The sequence below is a fragment of the Bufo gargarizans genome, chromosome 3, assembly GCF_014858855.1.
Source record: "Bufo gargarizans isolate SCDJY-AF-19 chromosome 3, ASM1485885v1, whole genome shotgun sequence".
Taxonomy (NCBI): Eukaryota; Metazoa; Chordata; class Amphibia; order Anura; family Bufonidae; genus Bufo; species Bufo gargarizans.
Genome location: NC_058082.1, coordinates 8,304,018 through 8,329,897, shown reverse-complemented (window position 1 = coordinate 8,329,897; position 25,880 = coordinate 8,304,018). Strand labels below are relative to the sequence as shown.

The window sequence follows — 25,880 nt, the reverse complement described above, 5'->3', positions numbered from 1 at the left end:
GTATAAAAGCACAATATATCAGAGCACAAAGCTGCCACAATGTCACCCCCACAAAGAGGTACAATGATCTTGCACCTGACTGGGCCCCCTTAACCCTTGGGCTATGGTTATAGTTACGCCCATAACCGTATCTGCTTTAGATGCAAAATATACAGTCCCTGGTGGACTACACGTTACAATTACTGTTACTATTATCCGTATTTAGTGGGTAGATACCATCTGTGATATAGGGGGGCTTCGTAGATTCTGGGGTATAAAAGATAAGATCCCATCTATGTAATGGGTTAATACATAGTAACCTTGGTGTGTGCCTATTGGGGAGTAATATAACAATTCCAGTATATAGTTGTTAATATATCATAGAATTGGTGTCAGTGGTGGATTAACAATAAATATCCCTGGTATCTAGTGGGTTAATATATAATATCCCTGGTGCCTAGTGGGTTAATATATAATATCCCTGGTGTCTAGGGTGTGATATATAATATCCCTGGTGTCTAGTGGGTTAATATATAATATCCCTGGTGTCTAGGGTGTGATATATAATATCCCTGGTGTCTAGTGGGTTAATATATAATATCCCTGGTATCTAGTGTGTGATATATAATATCCCTGGTATCTAGTGGGTTAATCTATAATATCCCTGGTGTCTAGTGGGTTAATCTATAATATCCCTGGTGTCTAGTGTGTGATATATAATATCCCTGGTGTCTAGTGGGTTAATATATAATATCCCTGGTGTCTAGTGGGTTAATATATAATATCCCTAGGGTCTACTGGGTTAATATATAATATCCCTGGTATCTAGTGTGTGATATATAATATCCCTGGTGTCTAGTGGGTTAATCTATAATATCCCTGGTGTCTAGGGTGTGATATATAATATCCCTGGTGTCTTGTGGGTTAATATATAATATCCCTGGTGTCTAGTGGGTTAATATATAATATCCCTGGGGTCTAGTGGGTTAATATATAATATCCCTGGGGTCTAGTGGGTTAATATATAATATCCCTAGGGTCTACTGGGTTAATATATAATATCCCTGGTGTCTAGTGGGTTAATATAACATTCCCATTATCTATTATTATATATTATATACCTGATGTCTGGTGTCCATGGTAGTGGATTAATAATAAACGACCCTGGCATCTAGTGGGTTAATAATGGTGGCCCTGGTGGCTCACTGAGCCCTTATCTTTCCGGGGTCCACCCCGACCATGTCCAGCCCCCCCCAGCTCCGCTCTGCACAGTTTCCACTAACCCGATAACAGAATTATATATTGCTCCGATCTGCAGTAATTGGTTGAGTGCAATTAACACTTTGGCGCGCGGCTCCGGGGTCACCGCTTGGCATGTTTATCCCCAGGAGCGGCGAGCGGCGGTGAAGTCATACGTTTCGGCAGTGAATTAGCAATGATTTTACCGCCACTAATTTACTCCTCACATTTCCTGAGCGTCTGCGGTGGTTATTAACGGGGGGCGGGGGGGGGGGGGGGGGGGGGGGTGCGGCTGCCAGGGATCATGTCACTATATAAAGGACGTGCAGACTATATGGGGCGGTTTTAATCACATGACCTGTACGTGGGGATCCGCAACCTTCAGCACTCCAGCTGTGGTGAAACTACGACTCCCAGCATGCACACTTGCTTGGCTGTTTTCAGAACTCTCATAAAAGTGAATGGAGCATGCTGGGAGTTGTAGTTTCACCACATCTGGCGTGCCGGAGGTTGCGGACCCCTGTTCTAGAACTTTCTCATAGGCTTTGGCATTCAGTTTCCTGACCATATCTCTGCCTGTGTAGAATTAGTTATCTGCTCACACAGCTGAGGGTTTGTTACAATGTATCAGTACAGGAGTACTCACGTAATGAATGACTTTGATCTGGAGAGACGCCGCGTCCAGGTCGTAGAGTTCACCTGAGGGCAAGACACAAGTTATGTCAGAGCGGCATTCACGTGGAAGAGCTAGGGCTAGGAACTGGACAGTAGAGTCAACCTCCAGCCAAACACAGCCCCTCCTCCAAAAAAGAAGACTCCACCCCCGAGGGGCATAGAACTGAAAAGTCATTGCATTCATGGTCACCAGTGCTCCCAGTATCATGAAAAGGACTGGATGCCATAATCACTCCCTCCCTCCCTCGGACCCCCATCTATGGAGCTGTAACATGTGTATGGCTTTTTGATCACTTTTTATTACATTTTTTTTGGGAGGTGAAGCGATGAAAAAATAGTGAATCGGCCATTTTGATGTTTTTTCTGTTACATCAGAGGGGATAAATATTTTTATATTTTAACAGTTTGGGCCTTTTTGGACGTGGCGATCCCTTTAATGTTTATTTTTGTTTTGTTTATTTTTATATGTTTTGTATTTTTTATATACATTTTTTCTTATTACACTTTTTAAAAGTTTCCCTATGGAACTTGAACATGTGATCCTCAGATCCCTCCTGTCATAGACTTTAGTGCATTAGTAGAGGGATCTATGAGAATTTCACTATGTTCCTATGGAGTCCTGGGAATGAACGGCTTCTCTGATTGCTGCTCGGGGGAGCTGTTCCCGGGATGTGCAGTGACTATGGCATCTGTTGAATGTCTGCGATCGGCGTTATAGCCGACTGCAGACCTTAGCCCCGGGCCTCTGCAGTTTGAAACAGCAGAAACCCAACAGCTGTGATGCTTGCAAGCAGGTGACCTATTTAAACAGATGACTTCCAACGTACATGTATGGCTGTGGTTTTCTAAGGGTTAAAGAATCAGTGAGTGTTGGAATTCGTAACTTCTATCTAGCTAACCCCTTCAGTGGTGCTCCAGCGAGCCGGCTGGGAAGCAGATGTGTATAAGGGAGTGACGTTACAAATAGAAGGACACTGCGGAAGAAAGCGGATGAGGGATCGGGAACTGGGACTCCATGACTGGCACGCAGGACAGATGTCCCCCCGGAGCTGAACTCCCGCATGGTAAAAATTTCCATTCTTTGAACATTACATGCACATGAACGTAACCGTTTTACAGTCCGCAAATCGTGGATCCGCAAAATACGGATGCAGACCGCATGCTGCCCGCATTTTTTGCAGAACAGAAATGGGATGATCAGTGGGCTGTCAGCATCCGTATATGTGTTCCCCCCCAAAAATAGAACATGTTCTATACTTGGCCACAAAATGCGGATCACGAATTCACTGAAGTCAATGGGTCGTGAAAATAATGTGGATACAACACGGACAGTATCCGTATTTTGCAGATCTGCAATTTGCACATCTCCTACTGTCCTTCCTGTGTGGGTGTCAGTCTTCACTGTACCTATAAAATTCTATTCATGACCCAGGAAGCTCAGAATGAAGGTAAAACACGGACATATCTCGTACCACATAACTGCAGGATCTTCCGGTCTAGTTCATCGTAACTTTCATTCTGAACAGGTTCTGGTTTGACCAATGATTTTTCAGAAGAGCCCGTTGATAGACTGACTTGGGGCCACGGTTGTAACTTCTGGACCGCCACCACCCGTTTACACGCCACCACCATCTGGGAGAAAAAGGGTTAACAAATGTAAGATAAGAAAAGTGCAAAGATACAGGACATGTGGCTGCTGCCCAGAGGCTGACAGAGGCAACTACCTGTGGCCGCCACTAGGAGGAGCTGTACACATCTGTATGCAGTGAGCTCCCTCTAGTGGTGACCGCAGGCAGACAGAATTCTATAACGAGAAAAAACTTCTGACTGCTATAAAATAAGAAATGAATATGTGCAGGATGTTGCACCTGATTTAGAGAAGATTGTTTTAACCATTTTACTACTGAAACAACTATAGCTATTAACCCTATCACCATTCTACACCACCAGGAATACTAGGCTATGTTCACATGCTGAGGATACAGTCAGGATTTTATCCCCCATTCACACAGGAATTAATGCTCTGCAGATTTTACGATCCACACCATGCCGAGTGGCTCCACCGAATGAAGGTGCAGATCCACAGGCCAATCTACATTATAGGTACAAGTTTCCTCTGCAGATTTCTCATGTCATCTCAACATGGACTGATTGTTAACCACAGACCTCCAGGGATTTTATTTCTAACCTACTGTAGAAGACAAGAGATATTACTGTAACCTACTCCAGACCTCCAGAGATATTACCGCTATTGTACTCCAGACCTCCAGGGATATTACCATTAACCTACTCCAGACCTCCAGGGATATTACAGCTAACATACTCAAGACCTCCAGGTTTATTACATCTAACATACTCCAGACCTCCAGGCATATTACCGCTAACGTACGCCAGACCCCCAGGGATATTACCGCTAACGTACTCCAGACCTGCAGGTATATTATAATTAACATACTCCAGACCTCCAGGGATATTACCGCTAACATACTCCAGACCTCCAGGTATATTAAAGCTAACGTACTCCAGACCTCCAGGGATATTACCGCTAACGTACTCCAGACCTCCAGGGATATTACCGCTAACATACTCCAGACCTCTAGAGATATTACAGTTAATGTACTCCAGACCTCCAGGTATATTACAGCTAACCTACTCCAGACCTCCAGGGATATTACCGCTAACCTACTCCAGACCTCCAGGGATATTACCGCTAACGTACTCCAGACCTCCAGGGATATTACCGCTAACGTACTCCAGACCTCCAGGGATATTACCGCTAACGTACTCCAGACCTCCAGGGATATTACCGCTAACGTACTCCAGACCTCCAGGTATATTACAGCTAATGTACTCCAGACCTCCAGGGATATGACAGCTTACATACTCCAGACCTCCAGGGATATGACAGCTTACATACTCCAGACCTCCAGGGATATCACAGCTAACATGAGTATGTAAGCTGTCATATCCCTGGAGGTCTGGAGTACATTAGCTGTAATATACCTGGATGTCTGGAGTAGGTTAGCTGTAATATACCTGGAGGTCTGGAGTACATTAACTGTAATATCTCTGGAGGTCTGGAGTACGTTAGCGGTAATATCCCTGGAGGTCTGGAGTACGTTAGCGGTAATATCCCTCCAGGGATATGACAGCTTACATACTCCAGACCTCCAGGGATATCACAGCTAACATACTCCAGACCTCTAGGTATATTACAGCTAATGTACTCCAGACCTCCAGGTTTAATATAGTTAAAGTACTCCAGACGTCCAGGGATATTACAGCTAAAGTTCTCAAGACCTCGAGGGATATTACCGCTAAGGTACTCTAGACCTCCAGGTATATTATTAGTTAACATACTCCAGACCTCCAGGGATATTACCGCTAACATACTCCAGACCTCCAGGTATATTAAAACTAATGTAATCCAGACCTCCAGAGATATTACCACTAACGTATTCCAGACCACCAGGGATATTACAGCTAACATACTCCAGACCTCTAGGTATATTACTGCTAACGTACTCCAGACCTCCAGGTATATTACAGCTAACGTACTCCAGACCACCAGGGATATTACAGCTAAAGTACTCCAGACCTCCAGGTACAGTCATGTGAAAAAATTAGGACACCCTTTGAAAGCATGTGGTTTTTTGTAACATTTTTAATAAAAGGTTATTTCATCTCCGTTTCAACAATACAGAGAGATTAAAGTAATCCGACTAAACAAAGAAAACTGAAGAAAAGTATTTTCAAGATCTTCTGTAAATGTCATTCTACAAAAATGCCTATTCTAACTGAGGAAAAAGATAGGACACCCTCACATGTATTCCCTCTTAAATTGGCTCAGATCTCACACAGGTATATCACACCAGGTGCACATAATTAGTAGATCGTTACTCTGCATGTTGAATGAGGCTTGCCCTATTTAAACCTCAGACATTTAGTTTGGTGTGCTCCTGACTGTTGAAGTGAGAGTGAGCACCATGGTGAGAGCAAAAGAGCTGTCAGAGGACTTCAGAAAAAAGATTGTAGCAGCCTATGAGTCTGGGAAGGGATTTAAAAAGATCTCAAAAGATTTTGAAATCAGCCATTCCACTGTCCGGAAGATAGTCTACAAGTGGAGGGCTTTCAAAACAACTGCCAACATGCCCAGGACTGGTCGCCCCAGCAAGTTCACCCCAAGAGCAGACCGCAAGATGCTAAAAGAGGTCTCCAAAAACCCTAAAGTGTCATCTCGAGAACTACAGCAGGCTCTGGCTACTGTTGATGTAGAAGTACATGCCTCTACAATCAGAAAGAGACTGTACAAGTTTAACTTGCATGGGAGGTGTGCAAGGAGGAAACCTTTGCTTTCCAAGAGAAACATCGAGGCCAGACTGACATTTGCCAGAGATAAAGTTGACAAAGACCAGGACTTCTGGAATAATGTTCTTTGGACAGATGAGTCCAAAATTGAATTATTTGGACACAACAGCAGAGGACATGTTTGGCGTAAACCAAACACAGCATTCCAAGAAAAGAACCTCATACCAACTGTGAAGCATGGAGGTGGAAGTGTCATGGTTTGGGGCTGCTTTGCTGCAGCAGGACCTGGTCAGCTCACCATCATAGAATCCACGATGAATTCTACTGTGTATCAGAAGGTGCTTGAAGAACATGTGAGACCATCAGTTAGAAAATTAAAGCTGAAGCGGAACTGGACCATGCAACATGACAATGACCCAAAACATACTAGTAAATCAACCAAAGATTGGCTGAAAAAGAAGAAATGGAGAGTCCTGGAATGGCCAAGTCAAAGTCCAGATTTGAATCCCATTGAGATGCTGTGGGGTGACTTGAAAAGGGCTGTACGTGCAAGAAACCCCTCAAACATCTCACAGCTGAAAAAGTTCTGCATTGAGGAGTGGGGTAAAATTTCCTCAGACCGATGTCGAAGACTGGTAGATGGCTACAAGAACCGTCTCACTGCAGTTATTTCAGCCAAAGGAGGTAACACTCGCTATTAGGGGCAAGGGTGTCCTATCTTTTTCCTCAGTTAGAATAGGCATTTTTGTAGAATGACATTTACAGAAGATCTTGAAAAGACTTTTCTTCAGTTTTCTTTGTTTAGTCGGATTACTTTAATCTCTCTGTATTGTTGAAACGGAGATGAAATAACCTTTTATTAAAAATGTTACAAAAAACCACATGCTTTCAAAGGGTGTCCTAATTTTTTAACATGACTGTATATTACAGCTAACGTACTCCAGACCTCCAGGGATATTACAGCTCACGTACTCCAGACCTCCAGCGATATTACCGCTCACGTACTCTAGACCTCCAGGTATATTACAGCTAACGTACTCCAGACCTCCAGAGATATTACCGCTAATGTACTTCAGATCTCCAGGTATATGATAGTTAAAGGGAACCTGGATTTTGTGTATAGAGCTGAGGACATGGGCTGCTAGATCGCCGCTAGCACATCCGCAATACCCAGTCCCCATAGCTCTGTGTGCTTTTATTGCGTCAAAAAAACTATGTTATATATATGTAAATGAGGCAAGTAAACCCAAGGAGCTGTAACTAAAGTTTCCGGAGCCCAGCCACGCCCACTGTGAAGGAGCCCAGCACCGCCCCGCATCCTCCGAATCTCTTCCTTGCTCCCTAACTTCACAAAGCTAGAGCGCCGTAATCTCGCGATGCATGAGATAGCGCATGCGCAGTGTCGGCATAGTGTTCCTTCCCTGTGCTGGCATCAGCCTCAGGGAACGAACTGCGCATGCGCTAGCTCGCGCATCGCAAGATTGCGGCGCTCTAGCTTTGTGAAGTTATTGAGCAAGGAGGAGATTCGGAGGATGCGGGGCGGTGCTGGGCTCCTTCACAGTGGGCGTGGCTGGGCTCCTTCACCGTGGGCGTGGCTGGGCTCCTTCACAGTGGGCGTGGCTGGGCTCAGAGGCAGAGAACGCTGGACTCATCTAAGGGTCATTTACATATCTATAAAATAGTTTTTTGACACAATAAAAGCACACAGAGCTATGGGGACCGGATATTGCGGATGTGCTAGCGGCCATCTAGCAGCCCATGCCCTCAGCTCTATACCCAAAATCCAGGTGACAGGTTCCCTTTAACCTACCCTATCATTCCAAGAACATTGCAGTTAACCTACTCTAGACCTCCAGGGATATTACTGCTAAGGTACTCCAGACCTCCAGGTATATTACCGCTAAGGTACTCCAGACCTTCAGGAATATTACCGCTAACCTACTCCAGACCTCCAGGTATATTACAGCTAACCTAATCCAGACCCCCAGAGATATTACAGCTAACCTACTCCAGACCTCCAGAGATATTACAGTTAATCTACCCTAGACCTCCAGGGATATTACCGCTAACCTACTCTAGACCTCCAGGGATATTACCGCTAACCTACTCTAGACCTCCAGGAATATTACAGTTAAAGGAGTTTTTGATGCTGATGACCTTCTAGCAACTTACCAAGCACAGTGCCGTACAATTGTATAGGGAGAAGGCTGAGGCGATCACAGGTGCGCTGGTGCCTTCTCAAGCAGCTGATTGGTGGGGGTCCTGGGTGTCGGACCCCACAGATCAGATGCTGATGATCTATCCTGTGGAAGAGTCATCAGTATCAAAATCTCGGAAAACCCCTTTAACCTACCCAAAACCTCCAGGAATATAACTGCAACCCTACCCAAGACCTCCAGGGATATCACAGGTAACCTACCCAAGACCTCCAGGGATATAACTGCAACCCTACCCAAGACATCCAGGGATATCACAGGTAACCTACCCAAGAACTCCAGGGATATCACAGGTAACCTACCCAAGACCTCCAGGGATACCACAGGTAACCTACCCAAGACCTCCAGGGATACCACAGGTAACCTACCCAAGACCTCCAGGGATACCACAGGTAACCTACCCAAGACTTCCAGGGATATAACTGCAACCCTACCCAAGACATCCAGGGATAGCACAGGTAACCTACCCAAGAACTCCAGGGATATCACAGGTAACCTACCCAAGACCTCCAGGGATACCACAGGTAACCTACCCAAGACCTCCAGGGATATAACTGCAACCCTACCCAAGACCTCCAGGGATATCACAGGTAACCTACCCAAGAACTCCAGGGATATCACAGGTAACCTACCTAAGACCTCCAGGGATACCACAGGTAACCTACCCAAGACCTCCAGGGATACCACAGGTAACCTACCCAAGACCTCCAGGGATATAACTGCAACTCTACCCAAGACATCCAGGGATATCACAGGTAACCTACCCAAAAACTCCAGGGATACCACAGGTAACCTACCTAAGACCTCGAGGGATACCACAGGTAACCTACCCAAGAACTCCAGGGATACCACAGGTAACCTACCCAAGACCTCCAGGGATACCACAGGTAACCTACCCAAGACCTCCAGGGATACCACAGGTAACCTACCCAAGAACTCCAAGGATATCACAGGTAACCTACCTAAGACCTCCAGGGATACCACAGGTAACCTACCCAAGACCTCCAGGGATACCACAGGTAACCTACCCAAGACTTCCAGGGATATAACTGCAACCCTACCCAAGACATCCAGGGATAGCACAGGTAACCTACCCAAGAACTCCAAGGATATCACAGGTAACCTACCTAAGACCTCCAGGGATACCACAGGTAACCTACCCAAGACCTTCAGGGATACCACAGGTAACCTACCCAAGAACTCCAAGGATATCACAGGTAACCTACCTAAGACCTCCAGTGATACCACAGGTAACCTACCCAAGACCTCCAGGGATACCACAGGTAACCAACCCTAGTCTTCCAGGGATTTTACTGCTACTATTCAGAACTCTAGGAAAGCTGGGTGATAGACATCGGTCACTTTGGAATTTTTTTGATTTGGGTGGACGGATGACTGTAAATGACATTATCATACTTCTCATTATCAGAAAACAGGGGCGTGAATACTTTTTTTAGGCCTCGGATTTTCAATAATTGCATTGTACACAGGAAATAATGACTTTTCCCTTAACTCATTTCAAAGTTGCAAAAAAATAATCAAAACCTCTCGGATTTACCAGATGCAAATGAGCTGATAAAAATTCAATTCTAATCAGCGCAAAAACTGTAGGGGAATCTCCGTCCACCAGTTACGCGCTCGAAATTACGGTAGGATTTTTCTTTTCTGAGTTTCCTATCAGAGAGGCGGCAGATAAGAGAACAAACCGCTCAATCCTTTATTATACGCACATCTCACTCTGGCGCAGATACAGCGCGGGCACCTGCGGGGGATGGGCCGCCCGTATCAGATTGAACGAGGCTGTACACAAGCCCCCACATCCGCCCGCTCCTTCTCTCATTTGATTAACTTGTCAATCTGTTTTGTTGCAGGGGATTTGATTAACTTTAATCTTATGAAATTTTAATTTTTCTCTTGGCTCCAGAGAGTTTCCTTCCTTCGGTGCCGGTCATCATATAGATTTGGGAAGCTCCTCTGGAGCAGGTGGGGGCCGGACGAGTGACAAGTAAACCATTGTACCTATAAGAAGTGTTCGAATTGGGACAAAGTAACGGATGAACATCTTAAAGGGACACTGCTAATAATTTCAAGACGCTGCCCACGTTATACCATGAACCCTGCTGATGAAGACGCCGTATCAACTATTTCTGCAGGAACTTTACTTCCAGGGATATTAGCTTTTAAAATTCAACTTTTTTTGCCTCCTCTAGGGGGCACTGTTACAATAGTTTCTATAAAAAAACTGAAACCCCAGCAAAGCACAAATCATTCTGGAAAATAATATTCGCCGAAATCACAATTCAATCAGCTGAGAAGCGCCTTTAGTAAAGCAGTACTTTCACTTTAAGGCAGAATAAAGGCACTTTATACAATGTATCTTTTGAAACTAACGTAATTGCTAAACAATTGATTAGATCTCTAGTTAATTAATCAGATCCCTACTTTGTTCTAATATCCAACAAACTACCTGTATGGAATGTGAAAACCCCTCTGCCTCTGGTCAGATAGAAGTTGTCACAGCCCCGCCCCCTCCACAAGCTTGCCTTATAATAAGTGAGACATTATAAATAGCGGGAGTTAAGGGTTTGAGGGCCCCTGAGAGGTGTCTCCTCCACAACGTTACCATGTGTCACAGGAGACTTTGGTGGAGTGCTCCTTTAAGTGAGGAGCGGCTGTAAATGCTGTGTGACATGACTTACGTGTCGCTCCAGAGTCCGCAGGTTCTGTTCATCGTAATCGCTCAGCGGACTGCAGTACATCTGTAAGACGAAGAGCGAAATCGTAAAGATATCAATACATGTGACTTATAGAACATCCGAGAGGAAACTAAGCGAACAAAAAGGGGAAGAAGACGTCCAATGGTCGACACCACGTACTGTAGACAGTGAGGGCGACACTATAGCAGTGGTGGCGAAACGATGGCACGGGTGCCAGAGGCCGCACTCAGGAGCACCCTGGAAAAAATCTAAGGCTGCATGTCGCACGACAAACGGACGTTAACAACTGACCCATTCAATTGTATGGGGGCAGTCTGTCAGTGACAAACGGACAAGATAAAACATGTTTTATTTTTTTACGTCCGTTTTTCACGGTCGTGTGCATGCAGGCTTAGACTTTTCCTGCCCTTCATCAGCACAGGGCGCACTATGAACGGCACAGGCCGGGCACTGAATGCAGGCCGGATATTACAGCACAAAGTACATGGAGGAGACACTATATGGATATTCAGGTGAAATTGCCGTGTTGGCACTTTGCGATAAATAAGTGGGTTTTGGGTAGCAGTTTGGGCACTCGGTCTGTAAAAGTTTCACCATCACTGCACTATAGCATTATATAGAGATAACCGTTATATTACAGTACATAGGAGCAGTATTATAGCAGTTATATTCTTGTACATAGAAGGCAGTATTATAGTAGTTATATTCTTGTACATAGGAGGCAGTATTATAGTAGTTATATTCTTGTACATAGGAGCAGTATTATAGTAGTTATATTCTTGTACATAGGAGCAGTATTATAGCAGTTATATTCCTGTACATAGGAGGCAGTATTATAGTAGTTATATTCTTGTACATAGGAGGCAGTATTATAGTAGTTATATTCTTGTACATAGGGGCAGTATTATAGTAGTTATATTCTTGTACACAGGAGCAGTATTATAGTAGTTATATTCTTGTATATAGGAGCAGTATTATAGTAGTTATATTCTTGTACATAGGAGCAGTATTATAGTAGCTATATTCTTGTACATAGGAGGCAGTATTATAGTAGGTATATTCTTGTACATAGGAGCAGTATTATAGTAGTTATATTCTTAACCATATTTCTTTTTATTAAAGTAAAATCAAGGCCATATGCCCACACATGACATCAGTACAGTGACATTAAGGCACAAGAATAAATATCCATCATACAAGTCACGTGTAGACACAACAAGCGATTATAGCCATCAGTCAGAGATATACAGCAAGAGGGGGAGGGGGAACATGGGAAGGAACATTTAGGGAGGAGAGGGGGTAGGGAGAACAGGGAAGGGAAGAAACCTGCTCTGTCATGTAAAATTCCTATACGCTCTCCACGGGGACCACAATTTTAAGAAGCGGGGACGTGTGTTGGTTTCCCAATGCGCCAGCTCCTCAAAGCGGTATATCTGGTCCACCTTATCGGTCCACATAGGGAGAGTCGGAGGGGAGTCATCTTTCCATAGAAAGGGTATATGTAACTTAGCTGCTGTGATCAGCATCGTCGGGAGATTGTTCTTGGCGGGAGTGAGGGTACTATTAGGGCACCATAACAGGACGAGCTTAGCGTCCAGGACAATCCTGGTTTTGCAGATATGATTTATCAGTGACTCTACCAGTTTCCAATACGATTGGATCTTATGGCATTGCCACCAGATGTGTGACAAGGAGCCAGTTTCTATGCCACACCTCCAGCACTGTTCAGGAACTTCTGGGTTCAACTTATGCAAGAATTCAGGCGTTTTGTACCATCTGCTGAGGAGCTTAAAGGAATTCTCCTGAATCCTCACACAACGGTTGAAGCCGTGTGAGTGGGCTAGGACAAAGGCTCTCTCCGGTTCTGTAAGAGTCAGAGATAGCTCCCGCTCCCAGGAGGTCACATATCGGAGCTCCGGGGGTAAGGAGGAGAGCATTTCCTTATACATCTGGGACAGTGGTCTAAGGGGGGGTTTAATAGTTAAGACTTTCCTCTCAAGCCAGGAAGGGGAACTACTACCAGCAAAGGACCCAGTACATAACGCAGTATCCCTTTTGAAATTTGCCAAATGGAAAAATGGTGCAGCTTTAACCTCAGGGCGGTCCATTATGGAACCCCAGTGTAAACTACCGTCTGGGAGAAGGACATCCCGCAGGGACAAGTCAGCGAGCCTAGACCAGATCCCAGAGGGGTTTGACACAGAAGGGTGAATGTAGCTTTGCAATAATTTAAGAGGCATACAGGGATTCGGGAAGCTAAATAGATGAGATTGAACCATTTTGGACCACTCTACCAGCATTCCCTTCCAGACCGGAGAAGATGCGTAGTGATTGGCTGAGAAAGGCCTAACACCCCATAAAGTAAGCTGGTCTTGGTTGGTGAGCAGTACAGACTCAAGACGTGAGCAAAGGGAGCTAGATTGGCGGGATAGAGTAGCCACACATCTACACAGCTGAACAGCAGTATAATATGACTTTACTATAGTAGTTATATTCTTGTACATAGGAGGCAGTATTATAGTAGTTATATTCTTGTACATAGGAGGCAGTATTCTAGTAGTTATATTCTTGTACATAGGAGCAGTATTATAGCAGTTATATTATTGTACATAGGAGCAGTATTATAGCAGTTATATTATTGTACATAGGAGCAGTATTATAGTAGTTATATTCTTGTACATAGGAGCAGTATTATAGTAGTTATATTCTTGTACATAGGAGGCAGTATTATAGTAGTTATATTCTTGTACATAGGAGCAGTATTATAGCAGTTATATTCCTGTACATAGGAGCAGTATTATAGTAGTTATATTCTTGTACATAGGAGCGGTATTATAATAGTTATATTCTTGTACATAGGAGCAGTATTATAGTAGTTATATTCTTGTACATAGGGGCAGTATTATAGTAGTTATATTCTTGTACATAGGAGCAGTATTATAGTAGTTATATTCTTGTACACAGGAGCAGTATTATTGTAGTTATATTGTTGTACATAGGGGGCAGTATTATAGTAGTTATATTCTTGTACATAGGGGCAGTATTATAGTAGTTATATTCTTGTACATAGGAGCAGTATTATAGCAGTTATATTCTTGTACATAGGAGCTGTATTATAGTAGTTATATTCTTGTACATAGGGGGCAGTATTATAGTAGTTATATTCTTGTACATAGGGGCAGTATTATAGTAGTTATATTCTTGTACATAGGAGCAGTATTATAGTAGTTATATTCTTGTACATACGAGCAGTATTATAGTAGTTATATTCTTGTACATAGGAGCAGTATTATAGCAGTTATATTCCTGTACATAGGAGCAGTATTATAGTAGTTATATTCTTGTACATAGGAGCAGTATTATAGTAGTTATATTCTTGTACATAGGAGCAGTATTATAGTAGTTATATTCTTGTACATAGGAGCAGTATTATAGTAGTTATATTCTTGTATAGAGGAGCAGTATTATAGTAGTTATATTCTTGTACATAGGAGGCAGTATTATAGTAGTTATATTCTTGTACATAGGAGGCAGTATTATAGTAGTTATATTCTTGTACATAGGAGCAGTATTATAGTAGTTATATTCTTGTACATAGGAGGCAGTATTATAGTAGTTATATTCTTGTACATAGGAGGCAGTATTATAGTAGTTATATTCTTGTACATAGGAGGCAGTATTATAGTAGTTATATTCCTGTACATAGGAGCAGTATTATAGTAGTTATATTCCTGTACATAGGAGGTAGTATTATAGTAGTTATATTCTTGTACATAGGAGCAGTATTATAGTGGTTATATTCTTGTACATAGGAGCAGTATTATAGTAGTTATATTCTTGTACATATGAGCAGTATTACAGTAGTTATATTCTTGTACATAGGAGCAGTATTATAGTAGTTATATTCCTGTACATAGGAGCAGTATTATAGTAGTTATATTCTTGTACTCTGGGAGTTGTTTTGTAAATGTGATCTAAAAACTTCTTCATAATTGAAACAACTAAGGTAATCTTGTTAGTGGAATTAAATATGTTGCTGTTTTTGCAAAACTAACCACCTTTCCCAGCTATAACTTACCTAGAGTGTATTGCACCCTTTCTCTACCGGAGGTTTTTTTGTTTTTGTGTTTTCATTTTTTCCCCCTATCTTCCTTGAGCCATACATTTTTTATGTTTCTGTTCATATAGTAGTATGAGGGCAAATTTTTTGAGAGCTTTATGGCATAAAATGTAGTGGAAAGCAGTGAAATAATTCCAAATGGGGTGAAATTGGAAAAAAAATTTGCAATTCCTCCTTTAACAGGTTTTGTTCCTACGGAGTTTCATTTTCGGCAAATATAAAGCCATGCCCTTCATTTTTTGGGTCAGTGCGATTACAACGATACCCGATATGTATAGGTTTTTTATGTCTAAACAGTGTAAAAATACATTTAAACTTTGATAAAAAAGAAATTCACCATATTCTGACCCCATAGCTTTTTTATACGTATATCTACTGAGCTGTTTAGGGGCTTATTTTTGGTGGGACAATCCATAGTTTGCAGTGATACCATTTTTGAGTGGGCTTGACTTTTTGATCACATTTTATTGCATTTTTTTTTGGTAAGATAAGCAATGAAAAAATGGCAAATCGGCCATTTTGACACTTTTTTCCTTTACGCCATTCGCCGTATTGGAATTTTTTTTATATTTTAATGGTATGGACTTTCAGTCGTGTTGATACACAATGATGTTTATATTTATTGTTATTTAGGTGTTTATTTTTAATTATACAGAAAGGGGGGAAACTTTGATATTTTTTTATTATTTTTTAACACTTTAAAAAAAAAATTGGGATGATTTTGATTTTTTTTTGTACTATCAGGGATTTTTAAAATGGTGTTTTGATTAAAAATTGATAATTTCTTATCCTGGCTTTATCGTCAGCGAGGCTCATAGTGTTCAGCGCATTTATCGATGCCTCCATTCGGCGCAGGGGCTGTTGGTAGGAAGCGCGAGCTTACGGGTTTTTGCGCATTAAGATGCCGTGATCACGGCATCTAAAGCCTTTAATTACTGCGATCGGCATTATTGCCAGTCACGGTAATTAGCCGCAGTTCTCTGCTGTTTGAGACAGCAGAGACTTGCCGGCCATGACGCCCGCTGTACATGTATGGCGCATGTAGCGAAAAGGGTTAAAAGCACTCCCACAAAAAAATGTTTGTTCTGTGACCTGCCAGAAAGGCACATGATGTAAATTGTAGTGAAGGTAGTTTTCTTACTAGTTACTGTATTTGTAATCTCGCTTCTGGCACTCATAAGACTTGTGAATGCAGCTCTGGATGTGACTGGAGTTCAGTTTTGATATGCAGTACATTAAGAGGGAGATGTAATTTTTAGAGAAGAGCAATTCCACTTGACTTTAGTCATTTCTCTTTAGGGCTTAGTGACATGTAGAGGTATGTAGTGAGGAGACGTGTCATGGCCGCCTCGTCTTGTCTTGCTCTCTAGATTCTTAACTATAAAACGTTTGCAGAATATTTCCAGTATTTACTGATCTGCAGGAAATCAGACAGAGGGCAGATTAATCTCCGCACACAACAACCCCGCAGAAAGCAGCTTCTGGGTTTTCTTAATGAGCAATCTGTTGAAAAGAAAAAAACAAATCTCCCATCATCTCTCAGCGAAGCCTGATGTATTGAGTCTTATGATTGCCGGATAATAATACATGCGTCCCTGGCGCCGCGCCATTCACCGTGGATCTAATTCATCTGCTTTATTAACAACAAATGTGACTCGAATGCACCGCGAAGGCTCCAATGACTGTTAGGACCCAGAATATCAGAACATTCACTCCAAGAAATGTTTCCCAAAGTATAATTAATCTCCTGTAATGAATTTTCGCTATGAACCATTTATACAAGCAGAACATTACTGAAATTACCTCTAGAATAGTGATATCCCTGAAATCCGCAAGCTGCTAATGAAGATCTAGACTCTACATTCCAACACTGATTTAAGGGGAAACGCCACTTACTACTGACATTACTATAATATTGTCCACTGTGTACCAGAGTATGCCTACTATAATACTGCATCTATGTAAGAGAATATAACTACTATAATACTGCCCCTACATACATAAATATAACTACTATAATACTGCTCCTATATACAAGAATATAACTGCTATAATACTGCTCCTATGTACAAGAATATAACTACTATAATACTGCTCCTATGTACAAGAATATAACTACTATAATACTGCTCCTATATACAAGAATATAACTACTATAATACTGCTCCTATGTACAAGAATATAACTACTATAATACTGCTCCTATATACAAGAATATAACTACTATAATACTGCTCCTATGTACAAGAATATAACTACTATATTACTGCTCCTTAGTACAAGAATATAACTACTATAATACTGCCCTATGTACAAGAATATAACTACTATAATACTGCCCTATGTACAAGAATATAACTACTATAATACTGCTCCTATGTACAAGAATATAACTACTATAATACTGCTCCTATGTACAAGAATATAACTACTATAATACTGCTCCTATGTACAAGAATATAACTACTATAATACTGCTCCTATGTACAAGAATATAACTACTATAATACTGCCTCCTATGTACAAGAATATAACTACTATAATACTGCTCCTATGTACAAGAATATAACTACTATAATACTGCTCCTATGTACAAGATATAACTACTATAATACTGCCTCCTATGTACAAGATATAACTACTATAATACTGCTCCTATGTACAAGAATATAACTACTATAATACTGCTCCTATGTACAAGAATATAACTACTATAACACTTGCTCCTATGTGCAAGTAATATAACTACTATAATACTGCCTCCTATGTGCAAGTATATAAACTACTAGAATACTGCTCCTATGTACAAGAATATAACTACTATAACACTGCTCCTATGTACAAGTATATAACTTACTATAATACTGCCTCCTATGACAAGAATATAACTACTATAATACTGCCTCCTATGTACAAGAATTAACTTACTATATACTGCTCCCTATGTACAAGAATATAACTCTATAATACTGCTCCTATTTACAAGAATATAACTACTATAATACTGCTCCTATGTACAAGAATATAACTGCTATAATACTGCCTCCTATGTACAAGGAATATAACTACTATAATACTGCCTCTATGTACAAGAATATAACTACTATAATACTGCCTCCCTATGTACAAGAATATAACTTCTATCATACTGCTCCTATGTACAAGAATATAACTACTCTAATACTGCTCCTCTGTACAAGAATATAAAGCTACTATAAGACTGCCCCTAATGTACAAGAATATGAACTAGCTTATAATACTGGCCCTCTATGTACAAGAAATATAACGCTACTATAATGACTGCCTATTACAAGAATATAACTACTATAATACGGTCTCCTATGTACGAAGAATATTAACTACTATAATAACCTGGTCTCCTATGTACAAGAAATAACTACTATAATACCGGCCTCCTATTGTACAAGAATATAACTACTATAATACTGCTCCTATGTAACAAGATATAACTACTATAATACTGCTTCCTATGTACAAGACTATAACTACTATAATACTGCTCCTATGTGCAAGGATATAACTACTAGAATACTGCTCTATGTACAAGAATATAACTACTATAATACTGCTCCTATGTACAAGATATAACTACTATATACTGCTCCTATGTACCAAGATATAACTGACTATAATACTGCCTCCTATGTACAATATATAACTACTATAATACTGCCTCCTATGTACAAGAATATAACTACTTAATACTGCTCCTATGTACAAGAATATAACTGAACTATATAATACTGCTCCTATGTACAAGAATATAACTGACTATAATACTGCCTCCTATGTACAAGAATATAACTACTATAATACTGCCTCCTATGTACAAGAATATAACTAGCTATAATACTGCTCCTATGTACAAGAATATAACTACTATAATACTGCCTCCTATGTACAAGAATATAACTACTATAATACTGCCTCCTATGTACAAGAATATAACTACTATAATACTGCCTCCTATGTACAAGAATATAAACTACTATAATACTGCCTCCTATGTACAAGAATATAACTACTATAATACTGCTCTATGTACAAGAATATAACTACTATAATACTGCCTCCTATGTACAAGATATAACTACTATAATACTGCCTCCTATGTACAAGTAATATAACTACTATAATACTGCTCCTATGTACAAGATATAACTACTATAACACTGCTCCTACTAAGTAATAACTACTATAATACTGCCTCCTATGTACAAGAATATAACTACTATAATACTGCCTCCTATGTACAAGAATATAACTACTATAATACTGCTCCTATGTACAAGTATAACTACTATAATACTGCTCCTATGTACAGAATATAACTACTAAATACTGCTCCTATGTACAAGAATATAACTACTATAATACTGCCTCCTATGTACAAGAATATAACTACTATAATACTGCTCCTATGTACAAGAATATAACTACTATAATACTGCTCCTATGTACAAGTATAACTACTATAATACTGCTCCTATGTACAAGATATAACTATAATACTGCTCCTATGTACAAGAATATAACTACTATAATACTGCTCCTATGTACAAGAATATAACTACTATAATACTGCTCCTATGTACAAGATATAACTACTATAATACTGCTCCTATGTACAAGTATAACTACTATAATACTGCTCCTATGTACAAGAATATAACTACTATAATACTGCTCCTATGTACAAGAATATAACTACTATAATACTGCTCCTATGTACAAGAATATAACTACTATAATACTGCCTCCTATGTACAAGAATATAACTACTATAATACTGCTCCTATGTACAAGAATATAACTACTATAATACTGCTCCTATGTACAAGAATATAACTACTATAATACTGCTCCTATGTACAAGAATATAACTACTATAATACTGCCTCCTATGTACAAGAATATAACTACTATAATACTGCCTATGTACAAGAATATAACTACTATAATACTGCTCCTATGTACAAGAATATAACTACTATAATACTGCCTCCTATGTACAAGAATATAACTACTATAATACTGCTCCTATGTACAAGAATATAACTACTATAATACTGCTCCTATGTACAAGAATATAACTACTATAATACTGCTCCTATGTACAAGAATATAACTACTATAATACTGCCCTATATGTACAAGAATATACTATAATACTGCTCCTATGTACAAGAATATAACTACTATAATACTGCTCCTATGTACAAGAATATAACTACTAATACTGCTCCTATGTACAAGAATACAACTACTATAATACTGCCTCCTATGTACAAGAATATAACTACTATAATACTGCTCCTATGTACAAGAATATAGCTACTATAATACTGCTCATTTGTACAAGAATATAACTACTATAATACTGCCTCCTATGTGCAGGAATATAACTACTATAATACTGCTCATTTGTACAAGAATAAAATGTATTTAATAGTGCCCCTTTTGTACATTTACTATACATGAGCCCAGTATAACGGTACTTACCAGTATGACGCAGACGACTCGCCCGCTGTCCTGTTCTATCAGGGGTAGAATCAGCACTAGAAATAAAGGAAAATACAGTTTTCACCATTGTGGATTAGGAATCATGTGGCGAGGATTAAACCGTTTTAGGTGCTGTAGATATTTTATATATCATTTATGATGTTTTATCTAATAATTAAAGGGGTTTTCAGAGTTAATCTTAAATCCTCCCAACTGCTCTAAATGCCTGAAAACATTATTTCATACTCGCCTCTTTCCTCCGCTGCCATTTTCTGTGCGGCAGGTCCGGTTCTCCTCCATGTGTTTGTTTAAACGGCATCAGTGCTGACATGCAGGCGTCCATCCAGGGATCGGTGCAGCGAATCACAGTCCCTGGTGGTCTTGTGACGCTTACCGGGGAGGACAGAGATTGGCTGCACTGGTCACGTGGAATAATTACCTGCAGACTTAATTTAAACCGACTTACAATTACTCCCGAGATAACTATGCCCCAATGTGTGCCATTACATAGGGTAAACTATGGATATTTTTTAATACCATATCTGACCACACGGTGCGCTGTTACATGGAGTAAACTATGGATGTTATGTAATACCATGTTTGACCACACGGTGTGCTGTTACATGGAGTAAACTATTTATATTATGTAATGCCATGTCTGACCACACGGTGTGCTGTTAAGTGGAGTAAACTGTGGATGTTATGTAATACCGTGTCTGACCACACGGTGCGCTGTTACATGGAGTAAACTATGGATGTTATGTAATACCATGTCTGACCACACGGTGCGCTGTTACATGGAGTAAACTATTGATATTATGTAATGCCATGTCTGACCACACGGTGCGCTGTTACATGGAGTAAACTATTGATATTATGTAATGCCATGTCTGACCACACGGTGCGCTGTTACATGGAGTAAACTATTGATATTATGTAATGCCATGTCTGACCACACGGTGCGCTGTTACATGGAGTAAACTATTGATATTATGTAATACCATGTCTGACCACACGGTGCGCTGTTACATGGAGTAAACTATTGATATTATGTAATACCATGTCTGACCACACGGTGCGCTGTTACATGGAGTAAACTATTGATATTATGTAATACCATGTCTGACCACACGGTGTGCTGTTACATGGAGTAAACTATTGATATTATGTAATACCATGTCTGACCACACGGTGCGCTGTTACATGGAGTAAACTATTGATATTATGTAATACCATGTCTGACCACACGGTGTGCTGTTACATGGAGTAAACTATTGATATTATGTAATACCATGTCTGACCACACGGTGCGCTGTTACATGGGGTAAACTATTGATATTATGTAATGCCATGTCTGACCACACGGTGCGCTGTTACATGGAGTAAACTATTGATATTATGTAATACCATGTCTGACCACACGGTGCGCTGTTACATGGAGTAAACTATTGATATTATGTAATACCATGTCTGACCACACGGTGCGCTGTTACACGGAGTAAACTATGGATATTATATAATGCCATGTCTGACCACACGGTGTGCTGTTACATGGAGTAAACCATTTATAATATGTAATACCTTGTCTGACCACACGTTGCGCTGTTACATGGAGTAAACTATTTATATTATGTAATGCCATGTATGACCACATGGTGCGCTGTTACATGGAGTAAACTATTTATATTATGTAATGCCATGTCTGACCACACGGTGCGCTGTTACATGGAGTAAACTATTGATATTATGTAATGCCATGTCTGACCACACGGTGCGCTGTTACATGGAGTAAACTATTGATATTATGTAATGCCATGTCTGAGCACACGGTGCGCTGTTACATGGGGTAAACTATTGATATTATGTAATGCCATGTCTGACCACACGGTGCGCTGTTACATGGAGTAAACTATTGATATTATGTAACACCATGTCTGACCACACGGTGCGCTGTTACATGCAGTAAACTATTGATATTATGTAACACCATGTCTGACCACACGGTGCGCTGTTACATGGAGTAAACTATTGATATTATGTAATACCATGTCTGACCACACGGTGTGCTGTTACATGGAGTAAACTATTGATATTATGTAATGCCATGTCTGACCACACGGTGCGCTGTTACATGGAGTAAACTATTGATATTATGTAATACCATGTCTGACCACACGGTGCGCTGTTACATGGAGTAAACTATTGATATTATGTAATGCCATGTCTGACCACACGGTGCGCTGTTACATGGGGTAAACTATTGATATTATGTAATGCCATGTCTGACCACACGGTGCGCTGTTACATGGAGTAAACTATTGATATTATGTAATGCCATGTCTGACCACACGGTGCGCTGTTACATGGAGTAAACTATTGATATTATGTAATGCCATGTCTGACCACACGGTGCGCTGTTACATGGAGTAAACTATTGATATTATGTAATACCATGTCTGACCACACGGTGTGCTGTTACATGGAGTAAACTATTGATATTATGTAATGCCATGTCTGACCACACGGTGCGCTGTTACATGGAGTAAACTATTGATATTATGTAATACCATGTCTGACCACACGGTGCGCTGTTACATGGAGTAAACTATTGATATTATGTAATGCCATGTCTGACCACACGGTGCGCTGTTACATGGGGTAAACTATTGATATTATGTAATACCATGTCTGACCACACGGTGCGCTGTTACATGGAGTAAACTATTGATATTATGTAATGCCATGTCTGACCACACGGTGCGCTGTTACATGGAGTAAACTATTGATATTATGTAATGCCATGTCTGACCACACGGTGCACTGTTACATGGAGTAAACTATTGATATTATGTAATGCCATGTCTGACCACACGGTGCGCTGTTACATGGAGTAAACTATGGATGTTATGTAATGCCATGTCTGACCACACGGTGCGCTGTTACATGGAGTAAACTATTGATATTATGTAATGCCATGTCTGACCACACGGTGCGCTGTTACATGGGGTAAACTATTGATATTATGTAACACCATGTCTGACCACACGGTGTGCTGTTACATGGAGTAAACTATGGATATTATATAATGCCATGTCTGACCACACGGTGTGCTGTTACATGGGGTAAACTATTGATATTATGTAATACCATGTCTGACCACACGGTGCGCTGTTACATGGAGTAAACTATTTATATTATGTAATGCCATGTCTGACCACACGGTGCGCTGTTACATGGAGTAAACTATTGATATTATGTAATGCCATGTCTGACCACACGGTGCGCTGTTACATGGAGTAAACTATTGATATTATGTAATGCCATGTCTGACCACACGGTGCGCTGTTACACGGAGTAAACTATGGATATTATATAATGCCATGTCTGACCACACGGTGCGCTGTTACATGGAGTAAACTATTGATATTATGTAATGCCATGTCTGACCACACGGTGCGCTGTTACATGGAGTAAACTATTTATATTATGTAATGCCATGTCTGACCACACGGTGCGCTGTTACATGGAGTAAACTATTGATATTATGTAATGCCATGTCTGACCACACGGTGCACTGTTACATGGAGTAAACTATTGATATTATGTAATGCCATGTCTGACCACACGGTGCGCTGTTACATGGAGTAAACTATGGATGTTATGTAATGCCATGTCTGACCACACGGTGCGCTGTTACATGGAGTAAACTATTGATATTATGTAATGCCATGTCTGACCACACGGTGCGCTGTTACATGGAGTAAACTATTGATATTATGTAATACCATGTCTGACCACACGGTGCGCTGTTACATGGAGTAAACTATTGATATTATGTAATGCCATGTCTGACCACACGGTGCGCTGTTACATGGGGTAAACTATTGATATTATGTAATGCCATGTCTGACCACACGGTGTGCTGTTACATTCACTTCAAGTCTTTCCTTTTTGGAGACTAACTAGAGGAGACAAGAATGTAATTCCAAACCAGTGAAATGGCCACCCCGCGACCTCCTCTGTGTCTCTCATTGCTGCAGGTGTGCGAGCCCCCGGTATAGACATACGTAACCGCGCTGATCATTGCTATTACCCCGGTGGAGGACAGTGCTGTGCGGACGCAGGACCCTCACACTGTGATTATGGGAATGTGATCAACTCCTCGCTGTTATCATGAAGGTCTGCAGTCAGAAGAATTGTCATCTGGCCTGGGACCTCTGCACCATCAGCCATGAACCCACCTTGTTTATCTGGGGGAAGTGGTGCTGCCAGACTGCTCATCCTCTGACCCAAGAGCTCAGACGGGGTCAGTCCACTGCATTCAATCCTCTTCCGGAGCAGAACAGAATCCCTAAGATAAACACAACGGTCAGTCCGGAATCGCTGCGGAGGAAACAGGTTCTATTGAGTCCTTTCCTAGCTATGTCTGTTTCTGAGAAAGTTGGGTGACAGTCAATATGACCGCACTTTGATTTCTTCAGGTCCTGAATGGCAAAACTTTAACTTTATTATGGTCTATAGTTATATCCATTATTATACTCCAATCACAACCAGAGCTGCATTCACAATTCTACTATTACATGATGCCATACATTCTAGTCACACATAAAATTTCATTCACTTTTACAGATGTAGATTCCAATACAAAATGTATGCTACATATATATGTGCATCGTGTCTTCTACTGCAGTCCCATCCACAGCTGTATTCATAATTCTGCTATTACGTCATGTTTTATACTTCACTCAAACATAGCGCTGCAACAGGAATTCTGCTGGATTGGCAACACCTAATAAAGGCTATAGAAATGAGCAATATCAAAGTCTAAGTATAAAAATACATTCACCAAAACCCAAAAAGAAAAAACAAAGAACCTGAGTATTGGGCCGGCGAAACTGCAAACAAACAATATCATCAACAATTATTGAAGCTGCACCTTTCCTGAACCATCAACGACTCGCTCTCAGCGCCATTGATATACAGCGGCTTCGCCACCTGCAAATCATCAGCGAAGCAGCCGCGAGTAAGCACATTTAATTAACATTACACTTGGAGGCAGCGCTGACGTCTGCCCATGTATTATGTGACGGGCTGTGATTTCAT

General features: G+C 40.8%; 1 protein-coding gene across 1 annotated transcript in view; it reads right to left on the bottom strand.

The window, feature by feature from the left end:
• LOC122930589 (cGMP-dependent 3',5'-cyclic phosphodiesterase-like) overlaps window positions 1–25,880 on the bottom strand; it is a 191,461-nt gene that overhangs the window by 90,940 nt on the left and 74,641 nt on the right. The window contains exons 5-9 of the mRNA XM_044284079.1: window positions 25,019–25,128; window positions 20,778–20,833; window positions 11,117–11,176; window positions 3,366–3,525; window positions 1,865–1,917 (exon numbers count right to left, since the gene is read on the bottom strand). Of these exons, the coding sequence (XP_044140014.1) occupies window positions 1,865–1,917; window positions 3,366–3,525; window positions 11,117–11,176; window positions 20,778–20,833; window positions 25,019–25,128 (439 nt within the window). The remainder of the gene's footprint in view (window positions 1–1,864; window positions 1,918–3,365; window positions 3,526–11,116; window positions 11,177–20,777; window positions 20,834–25,018; window positions 25,129–25,880) is intronic.